We start from the raw sequence: 15,236 nt of genomic DNA, 5'->3' as shown, positions 1-15,236 counted from the left end.
ATAGGAATTGCTACTTTCAGATATCTTTACAAACAAGTTATCTCGTAGGGAGAGGAATTGAGCATGTGGACGACTTTTAGCCCAAATTCTGACTGTGAGGTGTGAGAGAAAGACAAGCAAGCCCTATCTCGTCCCCTCTAAATAAGAGAGTGACTAACCCTTTTAGCTCCTAACAAAGGCCTTTGCTTGATCCTCAATTATTGGCTCCTTCTCGTTCCTCACCCATAGCTAGGAGTTGCCTGCCTTACCGATCAAATAGACGGGAAAACGATCTTCAAGTCACGGTTTCCCCTGCTTTTAGTCTATCCAGGTACTTGCTGGCGAGTGTTCCCCCATCTCTCCCTTAACAACTAAAAGCCGCAATTGCGATTGCAGACCTGGCCATCGCAATTGCAGATTTGTGTTGAATTTGAATTGTATTTTTTGCCTTTTAGCTAATATTGCGGACCTAGCACATATTACGGACCTGGATATTGCGGAAATAGTGACATTTGGGTGAACTCAGGAGATAATTGGTTAGGAGACTTATTTAGGTGTGGGAAACGGTCATTTGAGTCAATTTCCCATAAAAATATCCACTCACAAAACTAAATGCTACCTTCTAGTTCTACCAAACACGTGAAGATATATCGACACTTTATTTTATACGCACATATTTAGTTCATATTTTTTTTTTCTCTACAATAAATGTTGATATGTCTAGCACATGAACGATGGAAATAAAGTGGACATGAAATTATGGGATATGAGATTCTTATTCTCGATATATTCATTCGAGACCAGAGCCTGGAAGCCTATCCAATATGTCCCATACGAGACGAGGGTCTAGAATATAAGTAAATATGTCATCTATTCTAGGGGTGTAAACAAGCTGAGTCAAGTCAAGTGGTAGGTTAATCGAGTTAAATGGTAGGCTAGTCGAGGTGGAATCAAAAAATTAATACTAAGCTCGAGTTTGATTATGTGCTTAAATATTTTTAAACTCATACACCGCCTCTTATTATAACTGATTAGATGAGATATTTGTTTTATCTCATTGGGAATGTAAAAAGAAAAGAAAGAAGGAAAAACAAGAAAGAGATTTTACTCTATGTGTATGTGTCTGTTGGAGCAGAGGAAACAGAAACAGAAACCAAAGAGAATAAGGATATTAATCTGAATAATTGCTGTTGTTCATCTGCATCTCTTTGTGAAATCAAGGTGAGTTTTATTTTTAAAAAATTATCTTACAATGATTGAACAAGAACTGTATGGTTCTTTATGTGGAGAGTTTTGGAAACTGTTTTTAGGTTATTTTTAGCATAATTTTGTATTTTGATATGTTTATATCAAATGATTGGAATAAGAGTGGCATAATCATCTGTATGTGAAAACTGGGATTTTTGATTCTTATGAAAACTGTTATCACATCCTTATGATGCGATGACTTTGAATTCTCGCATCTTCATGATGCCATGACTTTGTTATCGCATCCTATTGATGGCGATGAGTTGATTTTATCGCATCCTTGTGATGCGACAAATTGAGTTGTCGCATCCATATTGTCGCATCAATAAAGGTGTGTTTATTGTATTGGATGCGATGATATGGGTCCTCGCACCTATTTGATGCGAGAAAATGAGGTTGTCTCATTCTTATGATGCGAGGGAAATTATGGTTTTATCTATATGATGCGACAAGTTTATGTGTTATGCAATAGAGGGTTTATTTGATTATTTGATGCGATAAATGGGTATTCTCTCATCATCATGATGCAACAAAAGAGATTTGTTTAATAAAACATTGTTTATTTGTTATTTATACAAATATGGGTTTTATAAAAGTGTTTTGATGATTTTCACCATGTAATAGCAATCAAAGGAATTCCTCACTAGACCTCATGGTCTAACCATCATTTTGGTATTTTGAAATGTATATTACAGGTCGGATACAATCAGAAGACAACAGAAAGGGAAATTATGAAGAATTTATGATTGCTTGCATGTAGATTTTTGGAGATGATATGATATTATTTGTACCTAGATACTTGTTATGTATACAAGTCTTGTATTGAGATAATGCAAAAAAAATTGGTAGCTACTTTTGTATATAATGGGACCAAATGTGTAAATTTATATTTTATGATATATGAAATATGTGATTATATGCAAATGTGATTCTAAGGTGTTGCAGATTAATAAATATATGAGCATGTTTGGCTCAAAAAAGGGTATGCTGGAATGGCTCGCCTTGACTCGAAAAGTTGGATTGAGTTTTCGAACGGGACAAGTTAAAACATTAATGTTATAAAGTCCAGAGGTTGTTAAGTTAAACAGGTTCTATATTATGTTCGAGATCGACCCAAACTCGAGAATTATTAAGCTCGAGCTCGTGATAAACTAGCTCGAGCTCGAATAGCTCATTAAAAGCTCGAACCATTCACACCCTCTACCCCTAAAGATAGTGGCTATTTTTGTGGAGACCAACCTTGGTTTATGCAAAAGTGTGAGCAAAACAATGCACGAGGAAAAAAAGTAAGGATCAAACATTGACCCATTTGCTTTATATTATCTACGACTACATTACCACAAAACACATTAAGTTTACATCCTTTTTTTCCTTTAATCTCTCTATGGGTTAAGTTGTCTGATGTCTATGTGGATAAATCTATCTACTCAAGAGAAGAGAGACTGATGGGTTTGAGTAAGGCAAAAAAAGAGGCTTGATTTTTTTAAGGGCATTTATGTTATTAATTTGTTTGAGGTGGCTTAAGAAGGACAAGTGAGGGTCCCAGCTTTTTCCATATAGCCATTTGACTTAATAGCTTGATGATTAAGCCGTACGAAACACTCATGTATGGCCGAAGGAATATGCCACCCAAATCACTAAACTCACTAAGCTGCAAGTAAACGCCCCTAGACAACACCCCTTCAGCCTCATCCATATAAAAGACCACACAAGAAGCAAAAAACACACCCAAAATGACAACCGTCTAAGCACATAGCAATCTCGACATGATAAACGATCATTTTTCACATAAAACTTCAAACGATTCATCTCTCGGTTATCCCATATGTGATGTAGAACATACAAGTATGCAATAAAACACATAAAGCAAACATCACACAAACCCTAAATTTTACTAAAACTCTCATGTACCAAAAGTTTCACAAATACATTTGACATACATATAAAAAGAAAGAACAAAAGGCACACAAGCAGTCACTACACAATCAGCCATCACCAAAATGGAACCCGTTCTAAAAGCATAAACACAATGTCGTGACTGGTTTTGTGCAGTGACTGTAATTTACGACCAGTGGTCGGTGCAAATGAATCTTCATATAAACCCAACTTCCTTTTTTTACAAAACAGCAACACAAGATGATTGAGTAAAAGGCGAGCGTATATTATCATGTACCTCAGAGTGGTGATATGAGGTTACACTTGATAATGGGATTGGAGCGCACCTTGCAGGCTTTGTACAGCACTGTCGTAATTTACAAAACCCATGAACCAGAACTCGTGATTATCAACGGATATGATCTGGATGTACTTTTCGGCAGGATTGGCTTTGCTTTTTGAAGCATTCACTGCTTTGAGTTGATGTAACGGAATAACCACCTGTTGGTTGTTTGATAGGAAGAAAACATACGGATTAGCAATCTCATAGAAGTACCTAACGATACGAAATGAAGGTGATGCATTCGTCCGGAAACAAATGTATCAGTTATAGTTTTGGTGAAGTTTCAGCCCAAAAGCTTACCTATCTCTCACTACAGCTAAATAAATTTTTGTAGATGCCAAAGATGTCTAAATGTCCTAATAGACTGGTTTATAGAATTTCTATATCACCAACAATTATGCGTCCTTTATATCCTATATAAAGGTGTTACAATTGGATACTAGGACGTATTTGAGCATAGAGATGGAAAATTTACCCGTAGGGAAGGGTAACGAGGCAGGAATTCCCCACTTTGGCGGGTAATGAGGATGGAAGGAGATTTATTTTCATATCTGAAGCGGGGTCAAGGGGGGGGGCAGGTAGATTCCCCTCTTTGGCGGGTAATCAGGATGGAAGGAGATTTATTTTCAAATCTGAAGCGGGTTCAGGGCGAGGCGGAATGACATCACCCGCCCCTAATCTGACCCCGATTAAATTTTTTTATTTTATTTAATATATGTATATAATATGTGTGTGTGTATATATGTATTTTTATATATATAAACTTATTAGTAAATGAAAAATATACTTGACTTTTAATACTGGTTATTAATGTAGTGATGATTCACTATAATTTTAATTTTATAATACATTGTTTTTATGGGTTTCTTACTAAATAGGTGCCCATTCCTTTGCCCAGAACCCATCGGGACAGGGGGCTTAAACGGGGATCCGGTTCAAGGATGGGGGATGCATTACCCGCCCACCCCCCACCCCCTGGTTCCAACCCTATTTGAGCATCCTAACAAGTTTTTTTTACCACTTTGAAATAAAGTGTCCTACTAACTTTTCTATGACACTTTTAAGACATGTCATATGAGCACATCTTTTTATACGACACTTGTTTTCGTAAAACTTCTTCAAATAATGTCGTATAAAAGACTTAAAGAATACTTTATTTCAAAAGTGTCCTAGAAAACTTTTTTGGACATTTTTCAACTTACTATAACACATTTAAACATGACACAATTGTTTGGTCCTATAAACTTAAGTCCTATTAAGCAAACTATTGGAACACTTGGACATGATATAGTTGTGATAACCGGGTTCCGGTTATATAATTGGGGTGATTTTAGATTATTTGTTTATAATTCCACCCCTATGATATATATATATATATATATATATATATATATAAATAATATATATATATAATATATATTAGTCATGGGGATGAATGTGAGTGATTAGTTTAAAATATTAAAACTTCACCGCCTATGCTTGGCATATAAAAGTAAGAAGACAAGATTTTATCTTATTTACTTGTTCGCTTTTGAGAGAAAAAGAAAGGAGAGAAAAGTTGCTATGTGTAATCTAGTGTGAAAGTCTGCATGAAGCTGTTAGAACAAAGAAGTTGATTATGTGATCATATTTGGAATCTGTTGCTGTGAGATTCATTCCTGTATACGTGCATATAAGGTGAGGTTGTTATTAACATTTATATGTTTAGTATTGGAAATACTTGAATTGGTTGATGTTTATGTGGAAGTAAGATAAATTGGTTTTTGAAACTGTTTTGAGTTGAGAAAGGCAAACTGTTCTTAAAAACCATTTTGAGTTGATATTGAAACTGGGTTTAGAACAGTGGAAGTTCTTGATATAAAGTTTCTGTTATGAAACTGTTTCGATGCCATTTTTTGGTAAAAATGACGGTTTTGGTTATGTTTTTATGAGGGAATAAGAATGACATATCAAGGAGAGATGTACCTTTAGATAAGGGTGGCAATTGTGAAATCTAAGTTTTGATCATACCTCTTGATATCGCATCTATATGATGCAATGATTCTGAGTTATCATTTTTGTGTGATGTGAAGACTTGTTGCTCTTATTGATATGATAACAATGATGTTATGCAGAGGAGGAAAATGGCTTATAGCCAGAGGCTTTAATAGTCTGTGTTTTGAATAAACAATGTTTTTGGCGTATTGGATGTTACAATTTAAAACTGTTCAAAAGGGTAAAGGTTTGATGAGAACCCAGATGGTTGGTCTTCAAGACTAACCAGAAGGCCTCTGGTTATGGTGGAAAATCTTTTAAGTTTTTCAAAACTCATATTTTGACCCAGAGGCTCTGTATGTGCTATACAGAGGCTCTGTATCATAAAACTTAACAAGTACGAGCTTTGTATTTGAGCTCTGTATCTAAACTCTTGACTTCTCATACAAACTTTAAGTTAAACCTTTCTAACTTTATCTTTTACAACTATGGTAGAAAACCAGAGCCTCTCTGGTTAACTTTTATATTTGACCAGAGGGACTCTGGTTATGTTAAAATCTCATTTGTCATCTTCTATCTCTTCTTATTTTTCATAAGTTCTACTTTAGACAGACCAGAGGTTCTAGTTGTCCAGAGAGCCTCTTGTTGGTCATGCATCCTTAGTTATTTTCGAAGTTGGAGACTAGAAGCTTTGGTTGGTATGGTTGGCTATATTTACATGTTCATATCATTTTTTTAAGAATGATCTGGATTTCATGATTAAAGTCTTTAATAACGTTGTTTTGTTTGGCTTTGCTCTGGCTTACAGAGGAGCTCTGGTCCTTAAGAGCCAGAGGAGCTCTGGTTAATCCCACATAGTGGGATATGAGGACTTTGAGAATTTCGCAGAGTGATGCGAAGACCTGAGTGGTTATATGCCATGTCTGGCGAGGAAGATTTATAAACTCTTATTGAATTATGATATTTGAGTTTTGACTTATAAAAGGTTGAAATATATTTGTATGTTTACAAAGGTGATTTTAAAACAGGTTTGGTGATTTTTCACCCTGTAATTGTACAAAAAGAATTTCCCACTAGACCTCAAGATCTAACCCTCATTTTGTGTTTCAAAAATATGCATTGCAAGGGATAAGACAATGGTATGGAAAAATTTGGTTCTTAAATGGTTATGAAGAACAACATGTTATCTGTTGGATTTTTAGAATACTTGTTATAGATGCAAGTCATGTACAAGAATGTTATAGAAAAATTTGGTTCTTAAATTTTGTAATGTAGCGTCTTGTACTATTGGGACCGAATGTGTATTATTTGTATTTCTTGATATACGAAATACATGGTTATATGCAAATGTGGAACCCGGGGGGCGTTACAATAGTGTCATACAAACCAATTTTGTTGTAGTGTTCGATCATTACAAAGTATCTAAATGCTTTCTCCGTCCTAAAATAAGTATCCACATTTCTATTGGGAAATTTACACAAATAGCCAATTAGCCAACAGGGTTCCACTTATTAGCCATTTTCCGACCCAAATTCACTTTTTAATCAAATCCTTATGCGGAAGGCTTAAGCATATGTGTAAGGATTGGTTTTCGACAAAAAATAAAATAAAAAAAGAAACCTTACGCATATGCGCAAGGATATTTCCTTTTTTTGGCTGAAAACCAATCCTTAACGCATATGCATAAGCCTTCTACGTAAGGATTGGCTAAAGTGATTTTGGGTTAGAAAATGGCAAAAAAGTGAAACCGCTTATCAGCTTTGGTTATTTATGTAAATTTCCCCATTTCTATATATGTTTGTACCAAAATAAGCGTCTAGCTTCAAAAAGGGATAACTAACTTTCCAAATCTACTCTTAATTATAGGGTAAATATTTAAGAGTTGTTAAGATAAAAGAATTAATTAAGGGCAAAGTTGTCATTTGGTTAACTAAAAAGTGTAACAATCATGCACATCTAAAACTCTGTCATTTCTATCGTGAACTCTTATTTGGGATGGAAGGGGGTAACTGATTTTTCACAAGCAAATATGCAATTCCTTACTTTGTTAATAATGGTATTATAGATACTACTCGACTGATAATCAAACAGATCCAATTCCCACTACATTTTAGGAACACAAGGAATAATAATTTAAGGTCCCATTTTGATTATTTGTTTTGTAATAATTGATTGATAAAAAGGTAATTTAATTATTTTATATTATTTATAATTTGTTTTATAAATTATTTATAAAAAATGGAATTCATTTCTATTCCAAATCCTACTAACCAAAGACGCCAAAGGTCCCAAATCCTTCCAAATCCAAATCCAAATCCTTCCACAAAATCCAAATCCCTTGAAACCATTCCATCAAACCAAGTGCCCCTTAAGTTTCAATTCCTGGTAATAATACAAAGTATTTGAAGCCTTGATGTTGATCGAACAGGGTTCCTTTACTTTGCATGATTTATGAGTATTCTAGGTACTTGACCAGAACTAACATTAGACTGTGGTTGATGAAATAATGCGTTTATTTAGAACGTAAGGAGTGCTACTTTTCCAACATTTGCCATAAGCTATAGATTGTCCATGCACCATCTCACGAAACTATAACCATTTTCCATCTGGAAATTTCTTATTACTAACAACAGCTCTTTTTTAGCATATCCTCAAAGCTAAATTACCTAACTGTCCATTTTAAGATTTCAATTGGTGGTTTTCATTTTGGTTGAAGGGTATTTTAGACATCAAACTAATTGTCAAATGCTTTTTTTAAACCACATATGGAGTCAATCTTCTACATCAACCAATCAGAGTAACAAATCATTATGGCTAATTATCAATTTATGATGTAGCACGGATCTAGGAGTTAATGGGCCTCGCCTTGGATCAATGGGAGAAAAAGAAAAGGATTAGGAATAAGCCCAATTTGTCTTTGAAAAATCTTGCATCAAGCATCTGGACAACAGACCTTTCCGTGACCAAACATGCGACTTAGGTTGCGCACTTACTCACATGTACTTCTCTGGATGGAGATTTCAGCATTATCATTTATTTAATTTCCTTTAATCTTTATTTAATTATTAACTTTCCTAATTAACTTAGGTTTATTATGTGTTTAATTCAAATATTTTATTTCTTTCTTAGTTATCCTTTCCTAGTTGGGTTAGGATTAGGTTTCTTATTCTTTAGCCTATAAATGGACCTTTATCAGCTTTAGAAAATCTGTTATTTAGGAAATCTGTTATTAAAAGTTCACAACTGATCAATAAAATCTCTTTGAGAGTTCTCTTATATTTCTTTTAACTTTTACACTTGTAAACTCATATCCTTTAGGGTTTAGACGTTTGTCGATTCTTCTTCATTTTCCTACTGTGTCAATTTAAGTCTTAAAAAGTGGCAGAAACAAATTTGACATCAAGGATAGAATAAAGCATGGCAGGGAAAAAACAATAAAGGAAAAGGGATCACCTTATATAAACTCCATTGTATCTCTTCACCAACTTTGTATGAAAGTGGATTGTCACTAGAAAATGCCAGTTTTGCGGTTGACATGTACAGGATTCCCATAACAGGACCAGCAGAAGTTGAAAGGTAGCAGGCATACGACTTCAGGAGTTTCTCATCAGGAACCGTCTCAAATGTTGTTTTAAAGATCTTTTCATACCCACCTTCTGCAAGAACTTTAGTTCCCTGAGCAATTCTCCCAACAGCAGCATCAGCTAAACTGGGTCCAGTTTTCACTGATTCAAGTTAAAGGTTAATTTAGCTACTCAAAACAACAGAAGAATATTGTATTATGTGTGGGGTTTGCAGTTATGCATGTTCTTTTCATTAAACAAGTTATCATATTTACATAAAGCATGAACGAGAGACTAGATAACTCGGATAATTGTCAAAATAAACAACATCAATCAGCAGTTCTCCCATGCGTATGTAAGGTGATTTTCGTTGTAAGTATAGGCAAATAATTGATATTAGCTCAATGTGATAGATGGCTGTACACGGAATAGACCCAGGCACATTCATTGATAGATGAGAAACAAATATGTACTTTGTACTTCCTCATTCCATGAGATGCTTTCCTTCGTGGGATGTCCAATGAGAATTGCACCATTTCCTCTCAGGAAGTTTCTATGTCGATCTTATTTAATTTGTCGTTATGATTGTTATATATAAACCGATGGTATGGATTTGGGTAGCCAAGATTCCTCTAATTCATTCATGTTGAAGGGTATTGTATGTAGTCATATTCTTTTTGTTGGTGCAACGTTAGAATGTCAGTTTGTCAAAGTTAACCGTTAAAACCCTCCTGTTTTGATGATTGACAAACTGATCCCCTTTTTATTATGAGTATATACACACCCAACATTACACATGGATCTAGAAGCATTGTAGAAATCCATAATGCATATGTAAATCAAATTCTAAACCTATCAGCAGCATTTTTGTTCCTATAATTAGATTGGATTAAACATTATTCAGGCAGTGCGTATGAATAAGATGTGGCATAAGATATTGCATTGGAAAAAACAAAACTCCAAACCCCTATAGCCACAATAAGCATCTGATTATGCACCAGTCAATTAGGTACAACCTAACAATTAACAACTTGCACTAATTCAAGTAATGAATTTCATACAAGTAATTAATACTCAAAAGCATAATACACTCACCTTAAGAACCGAAATCCTAGTTTGAATTTCCCTTTCATCTTTTGCCAAGTCTGGATGGTAACTTCGAAGAGACTTCCCTTTTTAGAAAGTGTGTGTAAAAACTCTTTCTAAAACTCCATTTACTACTTATAGTAAAATGGAAAACTATGGGGGCGGTGCATACCGCCGACTCCCCTTTCCCCCATCAAATCTTTAAACATCACTAAATACACACACACCCACACTCTCATCTATACAACCACAATTTATACAAAACAAATTTAAAACTTTAAAAAAAATATACTTAAACCGCATATTACAATATACCCTCCTTAGAAGAATTCCGTCCCGGAATTCCATTATACAAAAAGGTAAGGATATTTCATTCGCATTTCCGATTCTGATTCCCAAGTGGCATCTGGTCCTTTGTGATATCGCCACTGAACCTTTACTAACCCAACCTCTTTATTCCGCAACTTCTTTACTGTGAAGTCAGTAATAAGTTCAGAGGTTTCTTCAAAGCACAATCTCTCATCAACCTTAATTTCAGGTAGTGGCACTGCTGCATCTGGGCTTATTAGACACTTCCTCAAATTAGACACATGAAAAGTGTCATGAATTCCACTTAACTCCTAAGGAAGTTCCAATTTGTAGGCCACTTCCCCAACCTTTGCAATAATAAGAAATGGTCCAACATACCTTGGACTTAACTTCCCCCTTTTTCCAAAACGTACCATTCCTTTCCAAGGTGATACCTTTAACATTACTCTATCACCCAAATAGAAACCAAATAGAAAAACAACATTTGGCAACCAATTATGTTTCTAGAAATCAAATTCTATTTACATGATATCATAAGCATTGGTGTTACAAATTTTTAAACTTCATTTTAACACTCTAAGTAATGGTTTAGAAAACACATTCACAAAAACATGCATTTGAACACTTGATTTTAGTAGTGGTTGAGGATCAGAGCCCAATAAAACCAAAGCCATATCTTTATCTTCTTTTCTCTATTCATTTGTTTCAACCTAATGCTCCTTCGTGTCCCTTCTCCCTCTATTACATAGCCATCTCCTGTCTTTAGTCTTGGTCACCCTCCCTTTCCTCCCAATTACAACAAATTTCACGATGACAATTATAATCTAAATTTTGTTTTTTCTGCCTTATGTATTCATCCAATAAGCCTTAAATAAAATTGAAAACAACAATAACTAAAATAAAAAGATTGCAAACTTTCTAGATTTTTTTTATGATATTGTTTATCTTCTGGCCGCAGCAGCTGAGCTGTTAAAATGATATCTTCGTTGGCTATGCTGGATAAAATTGGATAGCAATAGTGGTAATAATGATGTGATGGCCGAACAATGATGAAGATGATGATAGTCAATTAGCATTTAGAAATCTAAAACAATTAAAAATAAAAATTGGACAGACAGGTGCATTTTCAGTTAATATTATACCTTTTCAAAGAACAAGTTTTATCAAATGCATTGTGGCTTTACAACAAAATATAAACCAACCTCTATTGCATTACAAAAATTGTAAACAAAACAAGTGTTTCCAAACAATATCTTAGCTTCTGGCTCATACTATTCATATGCAAAAACTTTATCATTGAGTTCATCATATACTGATATACATTTTAATTTTCGAGAGTTTCGGAAGAAGCATCCTAAATTTTTAGGCTTATAATGAAGTTTTCACCTACACGCCTAACTTCAACTAATGGATCCAAACTATCGATTCTAATTTGAAGACATACTGTTCATCTCCAGGGTAAGCTTTATGTTGCATGCCTTTTCAAACAGTAAGGGAACATATACTTCAGGGAGGCACTAGTGACTAGTGTTTTACATTTTTTATCAAACATCCCCATGGTCATGTGCATATGATCTTAATTATCCACGGAACAATAAAGATATATTCAACCTGAACATATAATGCTTCATAGATGCAGGGAAAGTGAAATGATACAACGAAAATTGATCAAAAAACATATACTAAACTTACAGTGTTGCCACACATCTCCAGCATAGTCCTGCCCCTTCTTTGTTGCCTCAGCAGCCGCCTTTCCCCATTTCCCAAGCACATCCTTCACCGAATCCATCGTCTCTGATAAAAAAATACAGCACAGACCAACACCCAAAAATCAAAATACGTTTGAAGCAATCAACAAACACCTAATCAAACAGATCGTTTATAACCTAAGGGCATCACAATCAATGCAAGCTTCCACGTTCAAACCACTTGAAACGATCTTATGCTACATGATCCCCAACACTAATCAACAACAAAACACATAACTAGTAAAAATAAGCTCAAATGCACTCACTCTTCGCAGAAGAAACCGGCACGGGAGCAGGAGACACGTAAGGATTAGATTCATTGGGCATAGTGGTTGCTCCACCACCAGGTAAACCTTGCGGCGGCGCATCCGATGACCTTGAACCAGCTGTATACATCGGCTGTCCGGCAACAGGCGGCGGCGGCGTAGCTTGTTGTTGAGAGCCAACAGGAACAGAAGTCCAGTCATCACCAATAGCAGCAGTCGGAGCAGGAGCAGGAGAAGGAGCAGGAGCAGGAGCCACGTCGTTTGGGTCAATCTTAGGGTATGGAGCGTAGTCGGTGGAGTGAGAATCCTTCGGCTTCAACAATTGATTCGATGATTGATTTGGATCCATTGCTGTTTATATGTATCAATCAATTTTAAAAAACCGACAAATTTGGTTGAATTTTGTATGAATTTGTTCGATTTGATCGATTTGGATGGAAAGATTTGAAGGGTTTTTGGTTTTCGTCTTGGAAGGGTTAACGTTTGATTCGAACGCGTATATAGTTGGCGTTACGTTATTTAGATGGTTAAGTAATCGTATGGTCTCAAAACTTCTTACAATAAATATCATATTAAAAGTTCAATTGTGGCATTTTAAATATTCAGATATTTGATTTATACCCGATAATATATAAAAATGAAATATATTTTATTACGATTCATATTTTGTATAACTTATTTTGGTCTGTTAAAATGCTTTAATGAAGGTTATAAACATACATTACATAAAACTAGAAAGGTACTCGAACAATACAACAAGATATATCTCGATTTTAATTTTTCGTTTTATTCCGTCTTTATAGATGTTTTTATGTGATTTTGAAAAAGAGATAATATTTTTATTTTAAAAAAAATATATAAATTTGAATATATATTATAAAATTTCGAAATAGTATCAAATTAATTATTTTTATTATAATTTAATTTAGATTTAATAACGAAGTAATTTATTTTGTATTTAATAATATAATTCTTTATAAAGATAATAATTAAGTATTCTGTTAGAAAACGATTACGATTATACTAATTATATTTTAGACTTTTTATATTTAAAATGAAATGTTTGTCTTGTATTTGATTATGTTTATCTGCAGTTAGTTACACGAATTCAAACATGAATCTTAATAAATTGTATTTACGCACAATTTATTTGTAATACTGAATTTTAAGTAATATGCATTAATAAACAGTATTTCATGCATACAAATGATTTTTAAGAGTTTTTGTCAAATGTTTTATAATATAGTATAGATAGGGATCTGAATTAAGTATGTTGCATTTTAATAATAAATATTCAAATATTATTCACTATTTTATAGTTTAATTTAGTATTTACGGGATTTAGGGTCTATTTGTTAGCAGCTTAATGGGACTTATAGCTTATTCGGTCAATTAGGGACGGACATACTCATAGAGTACGGGGTGCACGGGGATTCGCTCGATCATCCCGTCGTAATGGAAATTTTTTACCGGTCCTAACTGTACATCTGCTTAATTTTGAAGTGTGTTCTTATATGTTTTTAACTCAACTTGAAATTGGAGAGTGAAGTTGTTGGAATGGTTGGGGTATACTTGTCTTCCTCAAGGTTATGGGTTCAAATCTTTTTCACAATAATTTCTAGTTTTTATATTTATAAAAAAAAGACAAACAAATATGCAACAAAAGAATTGAACCCGATACCTCAACTATAAAATAGCAAACTCTTACTAATTAACTACAACTATTTTTCATTCATAATTGTGTCAATCTTACTTTTATTTCAGTTTTTTTACTATTTTTCTTCTTATTTACACATTAATCTTAAATTTGTTTTTTGTCTCGTTAATGATAATACATGTTTATCCTTAAAAAAAATTAATTGCATTTAACAATTTATACTTCATATGAGTTTTTATTTTTAATTTTTTTGATAAAACTTAAAATTCGGTTATTATTCCTCTGTCCACTATGTCATCAAACATATTTATGCAAGAAATTTATAAAATTACATTTTGTTGTTGTATTTGTTGACCATTTCGCTCAACCAAAAAAAATCCCCCGTAAAGGTGGAATGTGGCCGAGAACACGTCGAGTGTAAGACGCAGTGTTGCGTCTTAAAGAACGGCAAAAAAGGTTGCAAAAGTTCTCGACCAAACACCAACGAGCACAAAAAAAAAAAAAAAAACTTGGTGACAACCCCATACCACACAATTATCAACCAAAATAAACACAAAGAAGTAGAGTAGTACAACATAGCAAGGAATATGCTCCACAACTGTCCCTGAACGAATCTCCAAATCCATGACCTGAACTTCCAATCAGATCATTGCCGAATTCCATCTTTATCTATCATATATGGCACCACTTTCCTATTCTTCCATGCCAATCACATAAGAACATCCCCTTTGATATCTTTCACAATCTGCCCAATATTCCTCATTTGATTAGCATACAACCTCTGATTCCTTTCTTGCCTTATGTAGTAGATAGTCGCTGCCAAACTAAGTATTTGCATTAGATTCCATTGTGCTCCACTACCATTTGAGATACTATTTAAAATGGTATTCCAAGAATCAGCAACTCCGTTCATACCCGTTTCCCTCTTAATTGTACTCCAAACTTCCATGGAAAACCCACATTCAAAAAATAAATGATCATGAGAGTCTATGCAAGTTTCACACAGAGAGCATTTTAAGTCATGCGGGTCATGTTGTTGATCCTCTCTCTCAGTAATTTGATGATAATCCATTTTTTCCTTTCATGTTGTATTTGTGTCTTTGTATTTTCAGTTCCAGCGATCATCACTGAGTATGTTCAGTGATCACTGAAGAACTTGCATTGTAAATTCATCAGAGACAAACAATA

The 15,236-nt window shown here is 34.2% G+C and overlaps 1 protein-coding gene across 1 annotated transcript; it reads right to left on the bottom strand.

Moving 5' to 3' along the window:
* Positions 1-2,994: 2,994 nt before the first annotated feature.
* On the bottom strand, positions 2,995-12,883 carry LOC112503878 (GEM-like protein 1). The gene is made up of 4 exons (XM_025107854.1): positions 12,392-12,883; positions 12,070-12,171; positions 8,873-9,144; positions 2,995-3,603 (listed from the first exon to the last, which is right to left on the bottom strand). The coding sequence occupies exons 1-4, from the start codon at positions 12,738-12,740 to the stop codon at positions 3,421-3,423; spliced, it is 906 nt and encodes a 301-aa protein (XP_024963622.1). The 5' UTR covers positions 12,741-12,883; the 3' UTR covers positions 2,995-3,420.
* Positions 12,884-15,236: the final 2,353 nt, after the last annotated feature.

This window comes from Cynara cardunculus, unplaced genomic scaffold, assembly GCF_001531365.2.
Source record: "Cynara cardunculus var. scolymus isolate 2C unplaced genomic scaffold, CcrdV1 Un_Scaffold_4035, whole genome shotgun sequence".
Classification (NCBI taxonomy): Eukaryota; Viridiplantae; Streptophyta; class Magnoliopsida; order Asterales; family Asteraceae; genus Cynara; species Cynara cardunculus.
The sequence above is the reverse complement of the archived record's forward strand: the minus strand, read 5'-3'. Positions and strand labels throughout refer to the sequence as shown.